At 44.8% G+C, this 24,842-nt stretch overlaps 1 protein-coding gene and 1 long non-coding RNA gene across 3 annotated transcripts in view; one reads left to right on the top strand and one right to left on the bottom strand.

Moving 5' to 3' along the window:
• Positions 1–24,842, top strand: part of LOC310848884 (uncharacterized protein) — a 46,780-nt gene that overhangs the window by 16,726 nt on the left and 5,212 nt on the right. For both annotated transcript variants that reach the window (XM_083748458.1, XM_083748457.1), the window contains 4 exons: positions 3,018–3,097; positions 4,478–5,296; positions 9,517–9,697; positions 11,623–11,770. In XM_083748458.1, coding sequence (XP_083604584.1) covers positions 3,018–3,097; positions 4,478–5,296; positions 9,517–9,697; positions 11,623–11,770 — 1,228 coding nt within the window. The remainder of the gene's footprint in view (positions 1–3,017; positions 3,098–4,477; positions 5,297–9,516; positions 9,698–11,622; positions 11,771–24,842) is intronic.
• On the bottom strand, positions 18,408–24,839 carry LOC310848917. The gene is made up of 2 exons (XR_014566688.1): positions 24,304–24,839; positions 18,408–18,813 (listed from the first exon to the last, which is right to left on the bottom strand). It is a non-coding gene; the product is annotated as an uncharacterized lncRNA (long non-coding RNA).

Here is a 24,842-nt window from a genome sequence, read left to right as displayed (position 1 = left end):
TTTCCGCCATTTATGTTCCAACTAAGAAGCTGCAGAGACATCCTGAATCAATTGACGGGTTCTACAATGGGGTATCTAAGCTTCCCCCCGATCCCGGAGGAGGTAGTGCTGGTCCTGATCCAGGTGGTATAACTCTTGGAGGTGGTCCCGGTGGTGGTGGAGGCCAAGAAGCTGCAGCTCCTTTTTGCAGGTCCTCCTCGTGGTCGTGTAGGAACTTCTGCTGGTCTTCAGGTGATTTAATCTTTATTTTCCTTCCTTTGTAAGTAAATGAAAGTCCTTGTGGGAACTCCCACCTATAAGGAATTCCGTTGTGTCTCAACAATTTAGTCAGATCTATATAGGTAGTCCTAAGTTCCAAGAGATATTTGGGTATATCTCTGTAAATTTCGGCCCTTTTACCTTCTATCTCCAAAGATTTCTTGAAATGTAGGCCTAATATCTTATCCCTTTCTTCCCTTGATCTCAGAGCAACTAAGCAGTCTCTGGGCTTGTCTTTCTTTACTGATTTTCCCAGTCTAAAGGCTGTCACAATTTTAAAGTCCTTTTCTTCCTCAATTCCCCAGAATTTGGAGAACAAAAGTGTCAAAAATCCCTCTAAATTATTTTGCTCCAGTTCCGGGATAGCCCTTATCCTGAGATTGCTTTCTTTACTTTTCAGTTCAACCAATGACAGGTAGGCTTGTTGTTCCCCTACCTGTCTTTTCAGAGGTCTTACTTCTCCTTTAATTTCATCAACCTTTAAATTCGCCTGTTCTGCTTTTTGATTGGCTTCCACAGCTAATTTGTAGTTTTCTGCCGTAGCTCCTTGCAATTTCTCAATCGCCTGAGTGTGCTGCGAAACCTGTTCAGTTAATTTGCCAATAGAGGATGTAGCTTGATCAATTTTTGATGTTTGATTGTCCACTTTTTGATTTAAAACTGCCAATTGTTCCAAAATTTGTTTCAAAACTGTTTCAGATCCTCCAGTTGCCATATCTTCTGCAGCAGGCTGTACAAGTTCCACCTCCTGTGCTGTCAGCAGTTGGGACAGATGATCTGCGGTGATGAGTTAAAGTTGTTTGCAAGAGTTGCCCAGATTTTTTCTCTTTTTCTTTATCTTTGGCTTTAGCTGCTCTTGTTCTCCCTGTGCCGCTCATTCCACACCTGCCTCAGTTCAAGGTCAGATGATCTTTTGTCCCATGGGAAAGACAAGTCCCAAGTATAAACAAATTCAACCACAAAAAGTTTCAATAAAGCTCAATTCCCAGGCCACTATACTTCCACAGTCCTATAGGGGGAGTATTTCAAAGTTTCAAAGAAGAAAGGAACTATTTTCCGCCATTGAAGTTCCTCTATTCCCCATGTTAAATTTTATAATTCCCAAGCACAAAAGGAAGGTTTCCAGAACTTCTGATCTCTTAAAATCCAGCCACAAGGTATCAAAATAGGTCCAAGCAACAATGTTAAATATTAATGTCTCAGTCTATGCAACAATTTCAATTTCTGCAACAATGTCGTCAATTTGACAGCAGTTTGACAGTTCTTTTTCACTGGCAGCCCGATGACGGGGTTATCCCTTTCAACCCCGTTTAGCTCAAAGATAGGAGGACAGTTCCAAAGAATAAAAGTCCATAAATCTCACAGTTCTTTCCCTTTTATCTTCAAAATGCAGAGTCTATCAATGCACTCTTTCTTCCACTTTTACAGTCCCTTTTAAATACTTCAGCTCGTTTCCGAGCCCTTGCTTTGATCTAATTAGCAGAGTCGGGAGGCGGACTTCCTGTTACTCGCCTCCCGTTTTCAGCCGAATTTCTTCAATTTAAATTAAAAATTTAAGCCCCTTACTCACGGGTATGTTGCTCCAATTCCGATATTTTCAAGAAGAAAGGTCAGCGCTCAGCAGCAGCAGCAGCGCGGCTTTGCTTCCACGAAAAGAGCGATGAACTCACAGCGCCGCTCCCCCTTTCACGTTCCGGAGCCTCTTACGAGGCTCCTTCTCCGCTTCTGGGGGGGCTCCAGGCGCCCGCCGAGTCCCACGGCCGCAGGCTCGCTCTGCCTGCGGTTTTTCTTGATGGGTCTCCGCTTTGCCGCAGCGGACGACCCTTTTTCGCGGAGCCCCTCTTCACAGCGCGAAGAGGACTGCCATTGCTGTTTCGCGCCGCCTCCGGAAGTCCTCGGTTATGAGGTTTGAACTTAGGGACAAGTTACAATTTTTTGTTAGAAGTTCAACATTTTAGTATGTGAAATTGCAGAGGGAGAGGGCAGAATGGAAACATTGTAGAGTTGTTGGGGTTTTTTTTTTAAAAAAAAAACATTTATTGGGACATTTGTTAAATGCTATAAGATTTCCCAGAGACTTGAAATATATCAAACCTTATAGCTGTAGGTAAACAAGGGAAACATCTTATACTTTCAGACCAATAGCTCTGCTCAGCCAATATCTTAAAATCTGGCTATTTGGCTAAGAGATTGAACTATGTAATTAGTAAATGGATCGCAGATTTTTAAATGGGTCTACTGACAAGACTTCTTTAATTTTGTTTTAACAATTTGTATACCACTTAATCACGGTCAACTTTAAGCAGTGCTTTCATACAACAGTGCAGTAGTAAATATAATTCATGTTGTTAAAAAACTAAAAAGGCAGGAGGACTATTTTTGGATTCTGAACAAAATTGGTCATCAAAATAGAACATCTGCACTGGGTTTTGGAGAAGGTTGCCATAGGAAGCAAATGCATACAAGAAATTATCGGCTATTCTGGCTCTTTTAATTGTATTATTTTGTCATGTCAAATCACTCATTCCATTCTCATTGTCAAAACTAGGAAGGGAAAGAGAAGAGGCTCCACCAGTAATCAAATGGCTGTTTATAAAGATGTAAACTCACCGCTACCTTTTTCTCTCTCTGCACCCATGTGTACTACTCTGGATAATGTTCTCTCTGTGTGGAACAATTATCATGTATTGTAGTTAGAAAGAGAATCCTGTTGTGTGAAACACACTGACATAAAAACATACGTGTTATTTTTCTTGCAGGCTGGTGGTTCAACCTCTGTTTCTGCTCCTCGCATCTTCTGTCAAACATCTGTTACACCAACCAGTCAGGATATATGCAGGTAAAGTAGTGGTTGTGTTGTTGTAGTAAAACATTACTTTCAGTTTTGCACATGATGGCTATTCACATACATTCTCAAGTTGTCAGAGATGAGATGCATGGATTACAATTCAAAGCAAGATTCTCAGACACCTGACTCCTCCAATATGCAGCCATTTTTCTAGTGTTTTCAAAACGCAACAACAGAAGTGCCTTTCCAAGCAAAAAAGACACAGGAAAGTTAGCAGTCTTGGAGTATAATATTAAGGGCTGAAGTTGTTGTTCAGGGGGCACAATTAGTGTTACATTGCATGTCATGCCAATTTCCTATAAATAAGAAAAAAGACTGCCCACCTGTGGAATATAAAAGCACAACGAATGGGGTGTTCAGGCCAGAATTCAAGGTAAAAGCATGAAACAGCTTCTTCCTTTTTTCTCTTTAAATAGATTCCCTATTTATATTACATATATTTTTATTTACAAGATTTGCCACACATCAGGCCTCCACGATGGCTAACATAATATACAGCAGTAATAAGATTTCTTTAAAAGCTTGTGGTGACTTACAAAACTCTAGGGCAGGAGATGCCAATGTGGTGCCCTTCTGATGTTGTTGGACTACAGCGCCATCAATACCAGTCAGCATGGACATGGGTAGGGATGATGGGAGTGGTAGTCCAATAGCTTCTGGTGGACATCAAGTTGGCTCTCCCTCCTCTGGGGGACAGTGATGGAAAATGCCCACTCCAAGCTTTAGGTGTTTCTGTTGCTGCTGTTGCAGCTGCTGGTCTTTGAAGGTTACTTGGTGACCCTACGGGACAATCCTTCTCTGAAGTGTGCTACCTTACAGCTCAGGGCCAGGTAGGATCAGATGTTTTTCGTCCCTGGGACTAGTGCATATGCTTTGCACTACTGTTACCTGCTGCTGTTGGTTTTATTTTGATTTATGCTGTTGCTGGTTTTATTCTGATTTAGACTTCATGTTTGTGTTTTACTTCATTCTTACAGTTTAATGTTTTACTCTAAACTGCCCCAAGAACCTTGATAAATAAATTAAATAAAATCATTATCCTCAGCTGCTTTCCCTCCAGTGGGGATTGTTTCTGATTTTGGAGCTTCACCAGGAGAACAGTTGTTAAGAGTACTTTTGGAGGGTTCAGCAGTCCCTGCCCACACATGCTGTGCTTTGAATGGCATGTTCACATCGCTTAAAGGAAATTGGCATGGCACACACGGCATCATATTGATTTGTCTGTTTAATGCTACTGTTTGCCACTTCTGTTCTGCTTGCTACTTGTCATTCCCACACTAGCTGAAATTGTCATTTCTTCACGTAATTGTATGCATTCTTTTTATAATTGTTTTTACTTTCTGTGCTTTTATTCCACTGTTCTGCATGCAGTTCCAGTGCAGTGTGTTCTGAATGTTGTCATCACAGTCCAGTGCAATCTGCTGTTGTCTTGAAAAATCCTGTCTCCCAGAATTCTCTGACTCAAGGGGCCACTGTGACAGTAATCTGTCAGGATATGGTGCAGGCTTCCAAGAAAAAGCTCCATGGGCATGATTGTGGCCATATTCTCAAGTCTAAGAATGGAAAAGCTATCCAGTCTCTGAAATTCTCCAAGTCTCTCAGTGATATGGACCAGAAGGCTCAGAGTGCATTCAAGAGCTTTCACTACGCAGAACGAACCTGTTCAGAAGGCAAACTCTCACAAGCCCAGGAGCAGTGTTTAAAGCTTAACACATTTTATCACAAGGAGAAGAAAACATTCAACCTCAGGCCCTTTAATTTCAGTAGCTCCAAACTCTCTTATTTCCAGACTCTTTCCACCAATTACTCTAGCGCTTCTGGGGCTAGTGCAGTACACATCCCTCTCCTGGAGGAGAAGTGTGAAGGTGAAACATCCCGGAGCAAAAAGTTGCTGCACTACCTTTTCTCTTCTCGTAGCTCCAGCGCCAGCAATCATGAATTGGATAACAACTCAAGCTGCCTCCAACCAAAGAAATCATCCAGTGTGGTGGTAGAGAGCACAGGTTTCTGTTCAGATGACATGGGAGATGACGATGTCTTTGAGGACAGTTCCTCTGTGAGGCTGAAAATTACAGAACTACGAGCACCACTCTGTTCGGTTGAAAAGGATAGTGACCTAGATTGCCCTTCCCCCTTGTCAGAAATGTCCCCCCCGCTTTCCCCTGTGTCTGTATCTGGGGATGCCTGCAGGTCGGTTTACAAAGCACCGTCTTTTTCTTCTACCCCCTCCCAACTCTGTTGTAGTCTACTCTGTCCCTCGTGTTTCCACTCTTGCTTGCTTCAGCACATGCAATTTTAAGACCATGCTGCTCTCCCAGCTTACTTTTAGCATAACTTCCTCTTGAGTTAGTAAACTCTTTGAAAAAAAACAAATCAATTGAGTGGCCAAGGTAAAACCCATAAATACCCAGGTGAAGCCACAAATAGCAAAAGAAAATGGGCTACTTGTGTGAAAGACGAAGGTGAACTTACACACTGAAATAACTTAGAAATGAGGTGGCTGCAGTCCTGCACCCACTTGCCTAGGAGTGAGTTCCATTGAACTTAACCGGACTGAGTTAGGTATATACAAAATTGCTCCATAAATGGATCTTGGGATCCTAGCCACATAGTCAAAGACTTACTAAGGCTTATCTGAAATTTCCCCTCAAAATTCACTTGTTCCCACGTGGCATGGTAATCTAATCAGGGTGGTTGGGGTGAACGAGTTTAACGTGGAATGGGGGAAGAGACATTTAGGCATGTTTAGCGTGGCGCCAGAAGTTCTTTTAAAAAACACCACTTGTGATGGTAACCAGAGCAGAGCTTCAGCCACCTTTCCAACCCCCAGGATGGGCTTCTGGAATAGCGCTCACGTTGTTTGCGTGTGAACTGGAGGAGTTATTCCAGTCCTACAGTCAGCACAACATTTGATGTATTCCTTAGAGAAAGGTTGTGCTGGATGACCAGCGGTCTGAAGCCTTTTTTAAGGCAAGAAGTTGGAGACAGGTAATTGCACTTCTGTTTCCTTTCTCCAAATAGCCTCAGGTGTTGAAGGAGAGAGAAAAAGGCTTGCACAAAAAGTGAATTCTTTCTTGACTGCATGTGTCACCATCTGTCTCTGGAGGCAATAAAGAAATATTGTAGATCCTGGGAGAAGGAGAAGTGGATGTGGTCGCTTTGTACAAGGTTTCAACAAATCCAACCCTTCCTCCCTTCCTTCTTTATTCCTTCAAAGGCAACCAACAAATATCACTGAATCCTCCAGTATGTAACAATTTAGATTTTAGGACAATCCGGTTTTTTTTATTTATTCCAGTACTTCTGGACAGAGAGCCAGTCTACCTAATAGAAATGTTGTGGAGAGAGATCTTGGATTCCCACTGGTAGAAAGATCATTCTGTTTTTTATACTTCTATGACACCAAACATAAATAGTAACTTTACTGTGCATGAATCTCCTGGCCCATGATCTGTCATTTGGCATGGTATCATGGCTACATGATACACGTCTGTTTGTCCCATGATTTCTAGTCATGGGTCCAATAAGCTCTCTCTTTTTTCTCCGGCCCTTCTCCCTGGCAAAACCCGCTGTTTCCCTCCTGGTAAGCAAAAGTGACCCACATGCCAAGAAACTAGCATGGTGGCCTTGCCCCACCCGGCAAGCCACTTTGGCTGTGCCGTTGTAGAATTCAGTAGCACTTTCAATTCCCCAAAACTAGAGGACTTTATTTGCTCTGTCTGAATAAGCATGTTGTAGCTGGGCATACTGTCTATCTATTTCCTGAAATAATTTAAGTAAGTTTAAGGTGGGTGGAGTTGGGGGACGACAACATTTCATTTATTGAATGTAGTGCTCGCTTACACATAGCACAACATACATTACACACATTCACACATGCTCTGTAGCACGAGTGCTCTAACTGCTAGGTGGCCTGTTTAGAAGTCTGAAAGGAGGAGGCAGGAGTGGAGCTGTGGTTTCAGCAGCATCATGCTGGTCAAGGTGGATGAGGAGTTCTTGCTGCTCATTTTGTCCCAAAAGGTTCTGTCTTTTGCCCAGGCTTTTGCACTCTTCCCTAGGGGATCAGTTGCTCACACACCCTTCTTTGACACACTTCATCACAGGTTGCCAGCACATGGTCAGAGAAACCTTAGTCCCATAACATCAGTGATCAGATACGGGGCGAATCTACTAGGAAATTAATGAAGCTTAATCTTCAGTGCCCTTAATCCCAGAAGCACTGGGGTTAAAAATCTTGCTTTAAAAAGTGCATCCTGCATGTATATAACATTTCCCTAATTTCCCCTAATTTTCACCCCCCCCCATCATAGAATAGTTGGAAGTGACCACAAGGATCATCTAGTCCAATCTCCTGCAATGCAGGAATATTTCATCACCTATGGGACTCAAAACCATGATACTGAGATTAAGAGCCTCATGCTCTGCCAACTGAACTGATACTCAAAAACGATAAAGCATAGGAAAATTTTGTTCACACCAGTGACTTTGACATGTGAGTACAGCAATTTTAATCAAAATGTGAGATGTAACTAAAACAAAACTGGTGATCTGTTATGGAACAAAGCCACTGAAGAAGTTAGCAGTGGTTACCCAGACTTTGTTGCTGATTGCAAAGGGACCCCCGCATATCAGTTCAAGCTTCAGGGGCCCCAAAATGTAGGTGCACCACTAATCTTGGTTTGTTATTTTGGACTGAGGTCACACATACAGGAGCCTGACAGAGTGCTGTTTCTTACAGTTGAGAGGAGATGAGGCCTTTCAGACTTGGGCATCTTCAGCCAGTTTTGTTGTGTTGGAATACCAAACATGATGAACTAACATTGCCTGTTGCTTCTTTCCTAACTTTTCTAAGCCAAGCAGCATTCATTCCTCGCTCATTTACAATTGAGGATATTAAAGACTAATATACTTTGAGAAGACTAAAGGTACAATGTTGTAGGAATATAATAGCAGTTTATAAAGAAAAGATGGTGTTTATACTTTAAAAGTTTGAGTGGAAAGCATTGGAGGTTTGATGCAAGGGAAAGAACATACATGAAAACATACCCCATAAACACATACCTAACTTATTTAAAGGTGTATTATGTTCTGGTAAGTAGTGCAGTAAGTAAGATATTAATGTCCCTGTAGAAAGATGAAGTATTATAATTATTTTGCCCACCCTCTCTTTGTTACCAGTTCTTTTCTTGACTTTATTTATCCCACCTCTTGAGCTTTAGAAAAGCTAGAAAGACAAAACTGTCTTGTGCTTACGTAGTGTTATGTGTATATAGCATACTTGTATTACTGTATCTGAACAGAAATCGTCCTTGCAGTCCTTTGGAGATCTGTACTGGCTAGCCATGCATGATCTTCAATGTATATAACCCCTTCTGTATTGCTTCACATGTAATGTTAAGTCAAAACATGGTGTAGCATGATTGAGCAAATGTGCAAATTCCTGGAGCAAAGATTGTGACTTCATCTCTTGTCACTGCACCTCAGTTCCTCATACTTCCCTCCTGCAAAAGTTCATTCAGGCACCAGGGATTCTGCACTGTATCTTACATTTTGAAGACTGATGCAAATAATTCATTCAGCTTCTGTGCAGTTTCCTTATGCTCCTTTAGCACACCTATGGATTCCTTATCATCCAAGGGTCTGATCACCTCCCTAGACATTCTCCTGCTAATGTATTTAAAGAACTTAATGTTGTTGGTGCTACGTTTTGTTTTTTGTTTAGCAGTGTTCTCAAATTCTTCTTTTTTTAGCATCCCCTGTCATTGCTGCCAACATGCACCATAAACACTGACTCCTCTCCAGGCTATCTGGGTGGCGAGCAACATCAGCTACCTTTGCGCCCAGCAGACAATTCACCCTGTGTCTATCACACACCCTCCTATCTATAAGTTCTTACTCCCACAATTCCTCCACCCCCTGGAGAAGTATCTTCAGAATAGAGAATAGCTGCTCCCACCCCTCGGAATGGTCCTTTCTAAGTGAATGCTTCCCTCTTCCTCGGAGCAATGCTCTCCTCCCTGACAGCAGGGGAGCTGTCATCCTCAGAGTGGGACACAGCTATAACATCCCTGAAGGCCTCATCCACCCGTCCCTTTGCCTCTTAGCTTTTCCAGTCTGGCAACAAGTGTTCCCAGAGAGCCTGGGGCTCATTGCACCTTGGGCACACGCACAGTCATAGATGTAACAGACAGTGGGAGACAATCTGGGCCAAGTTGAATGTTAAACTAGGCAAAACAAGGGCTTAGCCCCAAGTAGTGCAACAGCAGCAGTGGGACTGGGAAGGAGCCCACCTCTTTGCTCACTTGTGCTAAGCCATGGCTTGACAAAGTATTATGTGTGAATTGGGCCAGTGTTTTCTTGGTTTGGTTCACAGATCCTCCCCCTAACAACTTGCTTTGCTCCTGACATAGGATATGCCATTGTGAAGGAGATGATGAGAGCCCTCTAATCACTCCCTGTCACTGCACAGGGAGCCTTAATTTCGTGCATCAGGCTTGCCTGCAGCAGTGGATCAAGAGCTCAGACACCCGCTGCTGTGAACTCTGCAAATATGAATTTATCATGGAGACCAAATTGAAACCTTTAAGAAAAGTAGGTGCAATGAATGGCTTTCAATCGTGTAAATTGTAGATTTCCTCATTACCTCAAAGGGCCACTTCACACGCATTTAAGCAGCACACATTACAGGTATCTGAAGTAGTTTTCTTTGTTCAAGTGAAAATAGCAGAGAGCTGTGAGGTATCTATGCCGGGGTCGGGAGGGGTCACAGCCAGAGAGTGTCCATGCGGCTTTCAAAGATGTGCTGCTCCCTGTGCAAAGAAATATGTTTGAGGTGCTGCTGAAACTGAGTGTACACCCAAACACTACACGCGACTGTGAGGTGACATTGTGTGCGAGGGGAGAGAGGTGCTGTCGGAAGGCAGGAGGGAAATCTGAAGGGGTCTGAGAGTAGTTTCAGGGAAGGGTGCATGAGAAAGGTGCTCCTGTTGTGGGGATGGAGTGAGAGAGGGGCTGTCACTACTTGTGCAAAAGGAACTGCTGTTGCACGTGCAGCAGCACTGGTGGGCATGGCAGAGGTGTGTGTTTGTGTATAAGCATGAGAGGGACTCTGACCTGTTGCGCAGGCTGCATCCCTGTTGTCTGGGAGAGAGGGGTGTGTGTGTTCCTGTCTTGGCTTGAGGTCTCCCCTCAGGGCAATATAGAAAAAACAGCCATGGGTTATAAACAGTGAACCATTGCACAGACTATTGAGGTAATTAAAAACAAGAATGATGCAACCCTTGTGGGATTGATGTAGATATGATATCGGCAATGTCCTCTCAATACGTTAAAACACTTATTTGATATGGTTGGTATAATAGGTTAGAGTCACAGAAAATAGCTCTTCTGTTGGGTTTTATTATTTTATCGTTGTTTATTAAATTTATATACCACCTTTCATCCAAGGATCACAGGGCAGTTTACAGTATAAAAACAAAAATATGTAACGTAATATCAAACAAAACAATAACCCCCACTGTAGTATAAAAGGCCATAGATGGTTTAATTAGCCAGAGGGCTGGCGCATAAAGATACGTAACGAAGAGCATCCCACAAGCGGAGAGCCACCCTAGAAAAGGCCCGTTCTCATGTTGCCACCCTCCAGACTTCTTGCAGAAGGTGCACAAAAAGAAGGGCCTTAGATGATAATCTCAGTGGCTTTGTCAGTTCATATGTGGACAGATGGTCCTGCAGGTATTGCGCTCCCGAGCCATTTCATGCCACCAAATTCTTCACCAGCTGAAGTTTCTAAAGAATCTTCAGAGGCAGCCCTGCATAGCATGGTTAAGCACTAGCTGAGGTCCATTGCCCAGCAGAGGTGCCTTTGTAATCTCCTATTTCTTCTCCTTCCCTCCCTCTCTCAAACTGTGGCGGGAGGGAGAAGTGTGGGGAGGAGATGTTGGGAGTTGAGGGTGACAGGAAATAAAGGTGTCTGAAGGAATGGGGAAGAGAGGAGAGAAGGCCTTTCCTACCTATACCTTGTCCCTTCCTAGACAGAAACTAATATGTGTGCATTCTTTAATGCAAGACACCAGAGAGAGGGCAGCTGCTGTTGGCCATATAGGGAAAACTCTGTGGTCACTCCAGTGCAAGAAAATGTGGCCATAAAATGTATCTGGTGGGAACAGCTTTTTGAACATTTAACTTGACCTAGTGGAGCAACTTCATAATATTTTCAACATAGCTGAGGTCGTTAAATTTATATACGTAAGTGATGGAGAGAAAAATGGACTAATATGTTTATGGTATCAAATAATTCTGAGTTGGCCTGTCAAGGATGTGGATCGTAAGTAACGTGCCATGGCTAGAGGGTGTCCATAAGCTGCTCAGGTCACCTGCTAAGCAGGGAACAGCACTTTTAATGTGAAATAAAAATTAGTTTCTGTCTCCAGTAAATACAACTTGCCTCTTCTGCCGTGTTCTGGCATTCCTTTTATGATCTCACCACTTGTTCTGCTTTCTGGATTTCTTCCTAGTGGGAGAAGCTGCAGATGACAGCCAGTGAGCGAAGGAAGATCATGTGCTCTGTGACTTTCCATGTAATTGCTATCACTTGTGTGGTGTGGTCTCTCTATGTCCTCATCGACCGAACTGCTGAAGAGATTAAACAGGGGGAGTCCACCGGTATGTTACTTTGCTTTTTTCAACAGAAAACGGGCAGACAAAAAATACTTGCCTGTTTTGCTCCAAGGGAATGTTATAGCAACATAAAAGGCAACGGAACCTTTTTGTTTTTACGCTCTTTGCTAATCTGATTATACCTCTGTTTTATGTGCCATCATACAGAACATATCTGGAGGTAAAAAGTATTGCAGGGGAAATAAAAAAGCAAAGTAGCTTATGCTTTTTGCAAAACAAAAACAGAAACATTTTAGATGAAGACCTGTGGTCAGTAGGTACAGCTGACCACCATTTTGTGTGGGAGTTCTGTTCCCGGCCCCCATGCGCATTGGTGGAGCATGTATTAGTGTGCCTTTTAGTGATGTGTTGAGTGATGTTTCCAGGTCACTTCTGGGTTCGGTGCGATTCCTGTGTGCAATCATGTCTTTTGGACACGTGTTAATTAGTCGTTCCCTGTGTGGGGCAAGGAAGCCATGACAGCTTTGGAGAAGGAAGATAAGCAGTGCTCTTCTCCATTTCTGATCATGGCAATGTGCAAGCTGTGATAACGAGACAGAAATTGGGGAACTGGAGCCTTTCCCTTAGCACATATTGCCATATTTTACTTGCTTAATCTTCCATTATGTCACCTCTTTCTGTATTTCTGTAGGGAACACAGATGCTTGCCTGTTCTTCTTCATTGTGCTATTTCTTTGTCCATTTTCTTTGTCTTTCTTACATACCAAATCCAAAATCCCATTCTTGCATCCCATTCTTATGGTACTCCTCCATATACTCCCTTCCTTCCTTGACTATCACAGATTTTGTTGGCCACTTGGCCTCCTTTTTGTTTATCTGCTGGTTCCTACACCTAAAATGGGGATAAACCTCAGAATCATTTCTTCTGCAAAGGCTTTTTCTAGGCCAGCATCAGTTCACCTATTGAACCCCCTTACTTTGCACTTGTAAGCATTCACATTGGTTATTTTTCAGGGCTGTACGTATTCTACAAATGCTGCAAAAAGTATAGGACTTCAGATGAAAAATAGAAAGTCTCAAGTAGTGGGAGCCAGCATGGTGAGCTGATGAATCTCAGTTTGAATTCCCACTCAGTGTGAAGGCCATTCTCATGGAGACAGCGCTCCCTTGGCCAACAGGGCTTTGTGGAGGAGTGGAGTCACTCACTGCTCTAGCCACAGCCTGGCCACACATGGTGACCAGGGAGGAAAGTGGGCAAGGCAGGCAGATGCCTGTGCCTCTAATGGAGCTATCAGGCACAGCAGTAGCTGGACCAACACACCCTTGGAGAGCTTTCTGCTTCATGGAGCTTTCACCTGCCTGCATGTTTGGTGGGTGGAAGGAGGAGCCCCATGCCAGGTGGGACACTGCCATCATTTTACAGATGCCAGCTGACCGCAGATCCTTGGAGCTGGGCAGAGGAATGCCATCTCCCAATCCACATACCTCTAAGCCATCTAAGCCTGGTGCAAAGTTGTTAGGAGAAAAGATAGTACACAGGTCCTCTCATCTGTTTAGACATAGTCTGGTAAAAATGTCATAAGAAGAAGAGTTTGGATTTGATATCCCACTTTATCACTACCCAAAGGAGTCTCTAAGAGGCTAACATTCTCCTTTCCCTTCCTCCCCCACAACAAACACTCTGTGAGGTGAGTGGGGCTGAGAGACTTCAGAGAAGTCTGACTAGCCCAAGGTCACCCAGCAGCTGCATGTGGAGGAGCAGGGAATCAAACCCGGTTCACCAGATTACGAATCTACCGCTCTTAACTACTACACCACACTGGCTCCAATATTAGAGATGCCTGCCTTCTGTACATTTTCCCATAGGAGAGCTGGAAATGCGAGTGGGGATTGAACTGGAGTTTGAATGCAGAGTATTCTGAAAATGTGTAAGAATTCCTATTTCAGATGTAATACCTGACCTTAACTTAACTCTAGTTTGTTGAGCTTCTAGTTTGTTGCTGGCTTATTTTGCTGAGCACTGATTTCTTCTCTGGAAAAGTAAGAAAGGCATTTTGAAATCTCCAGGCTTGCTTTCACCCCAGACCCCTCAGGAGGGATGTACTTCTATACTCCCAGGCAGGTCTTTGTTGGGCTCCTAAAAGCCCACTACATAGTGCTTACAAGACTTTCTGTTGCTGGCTTTCTTTTTTCTCTTTCCTCTGTCCTCTTCCTCACCTCTACCTGTCACTTCTGAAAGGGCCTGCTGACTCCCCCTCTTGCCCCGTTACTGGCCTTTGAACTTTGTGGCTGGTCCGGGCCACCAAAGGAGGGAAAGGGCCATGGCATTCCTGCTATTTGGCTCTGTGAGCAGCTGCTTTGCCCCACTCCCATCCTGCCAACCCACACACCTCTTGGAATGGAGCTGTGGAGCCACTATTCAGTGTAAGTGCACACTGTTAATGGATCTGCTTGTGGTTGTTCACATCTAGATGTGAACCTGTATCTTACATGTCTGCTCACCAAAGTACAACTTGGGGTATCTTTAATTGGAGGTGATTTTGTAGTTACAGTATTGTATTATGTTACTACCCATTTTTAAATGCCAGTATTGTTTTGCTTACTGGCCAGAATTAGAAAAGAACCAACAAAAGTCAATATAAATGAATATAGAATATAGAATCTACACAAATGGCGGACAGCGAGTATTACGGCTTTAGGGCTTGAAGACCTAATAGATAAAAAAGATGTTTGATTGTACAAATAGACAGGCTACCCAAACTCTTATTGCCCAGACCATTAGTTTAAACAGTTCCTGTAACAGAGATAGCAATAGATGGAGGCAGATTTTGTCTTTTATGAGTTACTGTGGAAGCCAAAATGCACCATGGCAGGATTGGGGGGAATGCTTGGCATATGACTCTGCTTTGGATTGCACAAGGGTTGAGAGGACAAAAGATGATGAGATTAGGAAGGGAGGAATAAGAGAGACGCAAGATGTTAATAATTACGGATCATGGGAAGGACATAGAGAAATGGTTTCCTGAACTTCACCATCTCCCGTCCGTTGCAACATAGCATAAGCAGCTCACCACAGCTGCATGACTCATCAGGGCTTTGTGGCCATTTGACAAAGTTCAGGCTCAAAGAAAAATGTCTGATGCTACAAGCAGTTTCTCCTCTACTGCAGGCATCGTCAGTGTAGTGCCCTCCAGATGTTGTTGGACTCCATCTTCCCTGACCACCGGCCATGCTGGACGGGACTGATGGGAGTTTGAGTCCACCAACCGCTGGAGAGCACATGTTGGATATAAAAGCCACTAAGACACAGTTCCACAGGAATGGAGTTTGTTCAGTCCCCACCCACCCAAATTCTGAATCTGAAGTGTTTCATACAAATTCCTAAAGAAGCAACACATCAGGGTGGATATTTTAAGATTAATTGATGTCAGCCATAGAATCTCAGATTTGTGGTAAATGAGAGCACTGTGATGCCAGTTCAGAACCTGGAGCACCCAAGAATTCAGCTGGACATTTCATCTTACTTCATGCATTTGTCAGAAGAGAGGATGGGGAAATTATAGTTCCGATCAGTCTGGTGTTGACATTTTGTCCACATGTAGTCCTTGCAGAGCATCCTATTGCCTTACTGACTGCAGATCATAAACACAGCCAACATTTCAGCATTTCAGTACTAGTGTCCAGCACACTAAAGGAATCAGTGATGTGATGACTGGATCAGAGGCTCTCTGAAGGGTTCAGCCTTGCAAGACACTGACAGATTGTAATTACTCCAGATGTGGAGGCCCGTATGTTAGGCCAAGCGGCAAAGGGTGTATGGAACAGTCAGGAAGTGAGCAAAAGTATAAACTGGCTGAGCAATCAAGCTGGTGCTGAGATCATGTCTAAGCTATAACAAGGGTCTTCGTGTGCACACATACATGTAGACCATACTTCGGTGAAGGTATTTCTCGACGATGTCCAGTCGTATTCCCTCCACCAAAAAGCCAGCAAAACCTTCAACTGGACAGAAAGGCATTTGGCCCTGTGACAGCAGGTGCATCTAATGGTAGATTGACGGAGCGTCTGGACTAGTCCTTCACCCACAGATTATGCAGTACTTCAGAAAACCAGTGAGGCATCTGTTTGCAATGCAAGGAAACTGACAGATACAGAGATTCATGTCAAGGTACCAGCATCCCAGAGAAGAGGACGTAAACATCCTGGAAGAACAATGGCCAGTGGGACTTGTGTATGCTTTTTCAGGGTGTTGAAGTAACTCAAACGAGCAGCAGAGATCATTCTGATTATGCATCAGTAGCCAAGGAGCCTGTGGTTCCTAGATCTGGTAGAAATTGTTGGAGGAAAGCAAATCCATTTCCTTCTCTTAAATTTGTAGTCAGTGCATGTTTTACTTTAAACCAGCAGAGGCCACTGTATTCTACAGCAATCTAGTCAGCACTTGCATGTCGTCTTTGTTTTGTTTAAGTTTACACCACCCCAAACAGCTGAGCCAGTTTGTTTGTTCTTCTCTCCAGCCAAGATGCTTGCAGCTTTCTCGCATTTCCACTCATCCTGCATGAATAAAGCCTTTGAACTTTAATTCACACAAGCTGCAAGAGAAATAACAGTCAAGACACATTGGAATCTACTGGAAAGGGTGGATTTGCTTTCTCAAGGACCAGTCCTCTTTCTTCAACTCTAAATATTCCTTGACTGCGTAGAGGCTGAAAATATCTGACTGCAGTAACTTGGATAATCGCACAGTTTTTGAAGCCCTCTTTGAGGAAAAAATCAATGGGAACACCCGGAAGGCCTTTGTATAGTGGTACACTTTGAAAAACAAAGCTTAAGGCCTTGAGAAGTCTTGCTAATCTTAAGAGATTTTAGAGGATTAGTTTGGTCTAGCTGGATGGTAGCATCTCCAATCAGAGGAGTCAAAAGTGGAAGATGACCCTGCCTCTTGTTGGTGTGAGAGGCAGATGCAAAGCATTAGGAACACCTTCCTTACTCTCCCAATAGCAGGATATTTATGGTAATGAAAATTCTTGCTCCCTGCAGCTGATGGACTATATGCAATTGGTGGAGATGACTGGCAGAATCCGAGACCTGGGAGAAGAAAGGATTGAAGAAGATTGGAAGAAATTTAAGATTTATTTACAAAAATATTGTAATTTGGTTGAATGTTAAGAAGGATGCTTGATCATAAATAATTGGCCACCACTAAACTAGACTGGAATTTGATGATAAGTGAGATTAAGGAAAACATAAACCTTTCGGAGAATTGCTAGACTATACTTAAATGAGTGGATATAAGATTGTAAACAAGATGATAATTTGCTTGAAAAAAACCTTTTAACGATGTAAGTGGGAGCAGGAGACGTGAGGAAGTCCAAACAAGTTATGAAAATTTGTTATGATATAAGTAATGTTGTTTATTATCTATGTATTTCTTTTATAAAAAAAACCTTAATAAATATTTATTAAAAAAAAAAGAAAATTCTTGCTCCCACTGCCTCTTTTGTTTGTACTCACCTGATACCCACAAGCCTTTGTAGCAGTCCAGGTCTGGTGCTACCTTACCACATCACCAGTTCAGTTACCATTGGCTGGCAGCAGAAACACAACAGCAGATGCGACCACTGCTGCCAAACACACTTCGAAAACTTCCCTCAGTTCTAGCGCACTCCACTCCACAGAGGCCTGCTGCCATTTCCCAGAATACTTTCCTCCCAGTTCTCTGGAACACAATAATATCTTGCTACAAGATACCTGTCCATAAAGTTTTTAGGAAATTGTCTTGAAGCCCCCAAAGGTGCCTGACCTGTGGTGAACGGATTTGTGAAACTTCTCTGCTGGAAACCCAGATACCTAGCATAGGCTATGGGGAAAATCTCTGTACAGTGTCTTTACTGGTCACTAGTTCTCAGCCTGCAAGTGCCACTTCTTCATCTTCTTTTGCTCCCTGCCCAGAGAGCTTGAGATGATTCTGCAGAAGAATGTCCTCCTTCATCTCACAGATGATGTGGAAGATGCAACTGGCCACGGTCACGTCAGCAGCTAAATCTTCCTTGATGTCTGCTAAAGACAGTCTTCACAAGCAGGCTGGCCCAGCTTTTACAGCAGTTGTACTGTAGTTCTTTTTTACGGCTATCCTTGGAGTCGAGTCTGGCAAAAGGATGAGTTGCTTCTGGTTTGCAATAATGAGCTGTTACCAAGAGGCTCAGTTCAGCTGGCCCTCTGACCACCAGCTTGGATGGCTTTATAAAAGGATTAGACAAATGCATGGAGGAAAAGGCTATCAATGATTGTTAGTCATGGTGACTGTGTAATGCCTTGAATCTGAAATGCAGCAAATCTTGACTCTGGTCAGTTGCAACAAACTGATTTCAAACTATAATTTAAGAGATTGGCTTGATTCAAGTAATTATGATTAACATAAACACCGCTTAAAGTTTGAAATAAATGCTAAATGCTAAACTATCTGATTCCTTCAAATTTGCTCAGCAGCAGATAGTGCAACAAATGTGGTCTCATTGCACATGCAAAGAGGAAGTGGATCTTGGCACAATCTGCCTTCATTAAGAAGAGACTACTTCTTGTTACCTGTATTTTTCATGGGTCTTTTTTATTTTTAGAATTCTATTAGTATTTAATTACTTTTTAATTATTATCTTTTCTATTTTTTGTATTTGTGTACTTGTGTATTTTATTTTGCATTTTAGCATTTTGCAATGTATTAACAACAAAAAATAAATCTAAACAAATTCATCCTACATTTTCTTCAACTTCCCTCCCCCCATTGCAGTTCCTTATTTTATATCATTTTCTTACTGCATAACCAATTCAAACCTATTTACAAATTTATTCTTTATGTTCGCTTTTAAATATTTCTTGCTGCACGTGTTTATGTCAATCCTGCTAACATTTTTAATTGCTTAAAGTTGGTCTTCATATACTCAGCATACTTTCCCTATTCCGTTAAAAAAATGTCTCTCATCCTGATCTATAATTCTTCTGGTAAATTTTGCCATCTCTGCATATCCCATCAGTTTTAGTTGCCAATTGTCTTTCATTGGAACTTCTTCTTTCCATCTTTGGGTATATACCTATGATGGGATAATGAGCTGCTTGTGCGTAAAAGCTTGATCCCGCTGGGGTTTGGCCGGTCATCCAAACCCAGGCACTAACGGAGCCCCCAAAAGCATGACTCCGTCAGTCGCTGGTAGAATCTGACAGTGGGCGTCTACGGAATTTACGCCAACATAAAAGCTGTTTGACGGACATGCGCTTTCGTGACTCTCTGCGTGACAGTTTCCGGCGAAGGGAGGGAATTCCTAAAGGGGGTCTAGTTACCTCTTCACTATTCTCACTAGAAGCGTCTGAGAGCCTCCCCTCCGCTGTAACTCCTGCACTCCCCCTGCTGGTTCCTGCTTCTGCTGCAGAGTCTCTCCTACTCTGCTGGAGCCTGTCCAGCACCTCTAACTCCGATGGCAGTTCCCTGACATCCACCTCCCCCCCAGGCCCCCCTTCACCCCCTCCCGCCTCCTCTCCCACTGGCGGTGAGGGCGGAAAGCCCCTGAAAGAGCAATCCTCGTCATCAGAGGATTCAAACACTTCTAGCCACGGCGTCCCGTCTCTCTCCCCGTCTTCTTCTTCTTCGTCGGAGGCAGCTTCCTCACCCACCCCTGACTCTGGGAACCCTTCAAACTCTCCCTCCTCATCGGTGGTCCCAAAGTGTTCCCTTCTAAATCGTGCCACGGGTTGCGGTTTTCTTGGGAAACGCTGATGAAATGTTTCTATTAAGATCTCGTCATTCACTACCTCTGCTGGCACCCAAGTGTTTTCCGACTCTACTTCCCCCTCCCATTCTACCAGATATTCCACCTGATTCCCCTTCCACCTGGAATCAATGATTCCTGCCACGTTCATGTCGCGCTCTCTCTCTTCTATCACGAGCGTTTGGGTGGCCTCTCTCTCACGCTCCCCCCACTCACGTCCCTCTCGGTACGGCGACAGTAATGACCTGTGAAATACTGGGTGTAATTTCATGTGACTGGGCAGTCTGAGTTTGAATGCTACTGGGTTGACCTGCTGTATGACCTCAAAGGGTCCCAATTTCTTGGGTCTCAATTTCTTACTCCCACCCTTGAACGGTAGTCCTTGGGTGGACAACCACACTCGGTCTCCCACCCTTATGATTTCACCTTCCCTCCTATTTCTGTCTGCTTGCTTCTTATATTCTTCCTTGGCTCTCTCTAAGTTAAGTTGAAGCTGACGGTGGATCGCTTCCATCTCTTCAAAAAAAAGTTCCGCTGCCGGCACGCTCCACCTCTCCCCCCCCTCTCCTGGGAATGCCCGGGGATGGCACCCATAGTTTGCCAGGAAAGGACTCATCCCTGTGGACACATTCTCCGCGTTGTTGTAGGCAAATTCGGCCAGCGGTAGCTTATCTACCCAATCATTTTCTCTGTCCTTTACATAACACCTCAGGTATTGTTGCAAAATGCCGTTTGCCCTTTCCGCTTGCCCATTAGTTTCTGGGTGTCGGGCAGTGGAGAAATTGAGTTCTACTTGCAGTAAGCTCATAAGTTTCCTCCAGAACCTGGAAGTAAATTGTTTGCCTCTGTCACTGACCACCCTCAAGGGGGCGCCATGCAACCTGAAAATATGCTCTACAAACAACTTGGCGGTCTCCTCCGCTGTAACCGCATGTGAACAGGCTATAAAATGACACATTTTGGTTAATAGATCTACCACCACCATGACAGCTGTTTTGCCTTTGGATTTTGGCAGGTCCGTCATAAAATCTATGGATACTGCCTCCCAAGGCCTTTCTGGCGTGGGTAAGGGTTGTAATAGCCCCGCTGGCGCCACCCTCTCTCCTTTTGCTCGCTGGCACCTGTCGCAACCCCTAACATATTCCCGCACGTCCTCCCTCACCTTGGGCCACCAAAACTCCCTGGTAACCAACCACATGGTTTTGTGCTGTCCAAAATGTCCCGCTGTGGGGCTGTCATGCAACTGCTTGAGTACTCTGCCCCTCAGTTCCCCATCTGGTATGTACAGTGCCCCTTTGTAATACAACGCCCCGTTCTTTTCTTCAAATCCCCCTGTGTTCTCTTCTGTCCTCCTGAGTTCTCTGAGTTTCTCTTGGGCGTATTCATCGTTCTCCGTACCTTCCATCAGTTCCCTTTGCCCCACCAATGCCGCCCCACACACCCAGCGGTCTTCGGAGATTACATGCCTTGCCTCAGGCGCTCCCTCCCCCTCTAAGTACTCAGGTTTCCTGGAAAGGGCATCCGCTCTCACGTTCTCTGAACCTGGCACGTAACGAATCTCAAAGTGGAATTTGGAGAACTCCTGGGCCCATCGCACTTGTCTCTGGTTCAGGACACGGGCTGTTCTCCAATATTCCAGATTTTTGTGGTCAGTTCGGACTTGAACCTTGTGTTGCGCCCCAATCAGCAAGTGCCGCCATTTCCGGAATGCTTCATGAATGGCGAGCAGTTCTCTGTCGTACACTGTGTAGTTCCTCTCGGATTTGTTCAATTTCCGCGAAAAGAATGCACACGGTCTCCATTCCGACGTATCCTTTCCCGGCTGGAGAAGCACGGCCCCCACTGCTCGGTCTGACGCGTCAGTCTCCACTCTCATTGCTTGTTGTAGATCCACGTGCAGAAGCTGTTCTTCCGACGCAAACGCCTGCTTTAGGCGTTCGAACGCCCGCTGCGCTTCTTCCGTCCAAACAAATTTCTTTTTGCTACTAAGACAATCTGTGATGGGCGCGGTCAAATGGGCAAAGTTTTTGATGAACTTCCTATAGAAGTTTCCGAACCCCAGGAACCTTTGCACGTCCTTCTTGGTCTTTGGTGTTTTCCATTCCAGTACCGCTTGAACCTTGCTGGGATCCATGGCCAATCCCTTGTCAGACAACCGGTACCCCAGGAATTCCACCTCCCTAGTATGAAACTGACACTTCTCCAGTTTCACCCACAGCCGGTTTTCTCGCAGTTTGCTCAGTACCTCTCTTACATCTCGCACATGCTGCTCCTCATTCTCTGAGTACACCAGGACGTCATCTAAGAACGCTACGCAGTTCTTGTAGAGCAATGGCCCCAGGACGTGATTCATGAATGATTGAAAACAGGCGGAGCCTCCTTGTAATCCGAAAGGCATAACGAGGTACTCAAACGCCCCCAAGGGGGTGAACATAGTGGTCTTCCACTCATCCCCCTTCCTCACACGTATCAAGTTATATGCCCCCCTAAGGTCCAGCTTGGTAAAAATCTTCCCTTTTCTCACCTGTGTCAGAATGTCATCAATTCTAGGCATAGGGAAAGTCACTGGTTCTGACACTGCATTCAGGGACCTGAAATCACACACAAGTCTGGGCTTGCCCGTGTTTTTTTTGTCCACAAAGAACACTGGACTGCCCCCCACCGCTCGTGACTCTCTGATGAAACCTCTCTTGAGATTCTTGTCAATGAACTCCCTTAACTCCTGCATCTCACTGTCTGACATTGCATACAGCTTCCCCACTGGCAATTGTGCTCCTGGGAGTAAGGTAATTTGACAGTCAAAGGGTCTGTGCGGGGGCAATTTATCCGCTTCCTTTTCGCTGAATACGTCAATCAAGTCAGCGTATTGTGGTGGCACCTTCCCCTTGTCCATCACTTCCACCCCTGCTAGAGTGGCCCTGCTGCCTGCCTGGGCCTCTCCCTCCTTGCAGTGTTCTAGGCAATGTGCTGATCCAAAGGAAACCACGCGCTGATGCCAGCCTACTAGCGGATCATGTAGTGCCAGCCAGCTCATTCCCAAGATAATAGGGGCTCCTCCCAGGGTGGCTACGTTAAACGCTATCAGTTCTGTGTGCCGTGCCACCCTCATTATCATTGGTACAGTCTGTTGGCTCACTTCTCCTCCCAACAGCTCCCTCCCATCAATCGTGGTAACCTGCAAAGGCTTACTTAATGGGATAGTCTGTATCTGGTGCTCAGCTGCAAACTCCTTACTCATGAAATTACATGAGCTACCTGAGTCCAATAGCGCTCTTATCTTTAGTGGGTGTCCGTTTGCCAGTTCCAGCAACACCTCTATCACAAGTGCTGGTCTTGGGGGTTCCGGCGTGGGCACGTTCACTACTCCCTGGCCTGGCTGCTGTGCCCCGATGTTGGCAACCAGGCGTTGGCTTTTACTTGCTCCTTCATTTCATCCTCCTCCTTCCCCCCAACAGTTCCTGCCATCCCTTGCCATTCCTTCCTTTGCGGACAGACTCTGGCAAAGTGACCTGGCTGTTGGCAGAGATAGCATCTCTTGCCGCTCTTTCCCTCCTTCTTCCGCCCTTCACTGGTGTTTGAAACTGTGCGCGCGCGCGCTGCTCCAAGTTCCATCGGCTCTGCTGGCGGGAAAGGCTGCTCCGGAATCTCTGGAATGCGGAAGTCCTTCCAACGTTCCCCCTTTCCTTCCCGCTTTTCCAAAGCTCTAGCCTCCTGGCGTGCTCCTATGGACAGCGCTGATTTAGTCAGCTGGTCCATAGACTCCGCCCTAGGCGCCCGGGAAAGTTCATCTTTCACTGCCGGAGAGAGACCTTCTTCAAATAGCATTTGAATAGGTTCACTAGCAAGGTTCCACCCCAGTCTATGAATCAGCATGGTGAACTCAGTCCAGTACTCACGTACAGATCGGCTCCCCTGTTTACAAGCCATCAACTCCCTGCGCACCATCCCCTGCTCAATCTCGCTGGAAAACATCAAGTCCATGGCGCGAAAAAACTTCATTGTGTCCTTTAAGATTTCATTATTGGCTGCCATCAGGGGGCGAACCCAGTCCCTCGCCCCTCCCTCTAGATGGCCAATCACGTACGCCACTCTAGAGTTCTCATCGGGGAAGTCATCAAACAGTAGATTGAGAGCATATTGCATCTCTGTTCTAAAGGCTTGATAGTTCCTGGGATTCCCCCCAAATTTCTGCACCAATCCAGGCACCCTTCTGGCAAGTGGGGTGGTTTTCCCCTTATCTGCATCTTGAGCCCTCCTCTCCTCCAGCCTCGCCGTTTGCAGTGCGAGCTGGACCTCCAACGCCCTGTACCTTTCTTCCAGGCTTGGATCTGCTCCAGCTCCAGCTGCCCCGGTTCCTGCTGGTTCACTCATGATGCCCTCTGCTTGCACAAACAGCTTTCGGAGACTGTCAGATTGCTATGATGGGATAATGAGCTGCTTGTGCGTAAAAGCTTGATCCCGCTGGGGTTTGGCCGGTCATCCAAACCCAGGCACTAACGGAGCCCCCAAAAGCATGACTCCGTCAGTCGCTGGTAGAATCTGACAGTGGGCGTCTACGGAATTTACGCCAACATAAAAGCTGTTTGACGGACATGCGCTTTCGTGACTCTCTGCGTGACAGTTTCCGGCGAAGGGAGGGAATTCCTAAAGGGGGTCTAGTTACCTCTTCACTATTCTCACTAGAAGCGTCTGAGAGCCTCCCCTCCGCTGTAACTCCTGCACTCCCCCTGCTGGTTCCTGCTTCTGCTGCAGAGTCTCTCCTACTCTGCTGGAGCCTGTCCAGCACCTCTAACTCCGATGGCAGTTCCCTGACAATACCATTCGGGCAGCTGTAGTAGCATACATAAATATATATTTTTCCTGTTCTTTGGGTGCCTCTCTACCGATGACACCTAAAGGGAAAGCTTCTGGTTTTTTAACAAAAGTTATTTTCAACATTTCTTTCCAACTCTTTATAAATCATTTCCCAGAAGACTTTTGCTATGTTACATGGCCACCACATTTGAAAAAAGTGCCTTCCTTCTCTTGACACTTCCAGCAGGTATTTGATTCCGCCTTATACATTTTAACTGGCTTACTGGGACTGCCCTAGGCCCCTTTGGGAGAAGGGTGGGATATATGTTTTGTTGCTCTTTAGAAATAGCAGAAGCTGAGTGAATTTATGCCAAATGTACAATTTTACTTCATCAGTTTTAATGCAATTTCTCTTACGTGTTTCCACAATGTTTTTAGATCTTACAATACATCTGTTCCCATAGCCTAGAGAACCTTGAATTTAAACATTTTGGTGGGTTATATCTTTTGTTAACAGAGACTCACTATGCCAGCACTTTAAACTTCCTCTTATCTTCTTTCCT

The sequence above is a fragment of the Podarcis gaigeae genome (assembly GCF_964106915.1).
Source record: "Podarcis gaigeae genome assembly, chromosome: 7".
Classification (NCBI taxonomy): domain Eukaryota; kingdom Metazoa; phylum Chordata; class Lepidosauria; order Squamata; family Lacertidae; genus Podarcis; species Podarcis gaigeae.
The sequence above is the reverse complement of the archived record's forward strand: the minus strand, read 5'-3'. Positions and strand labels throughout refer to the sequence as shown.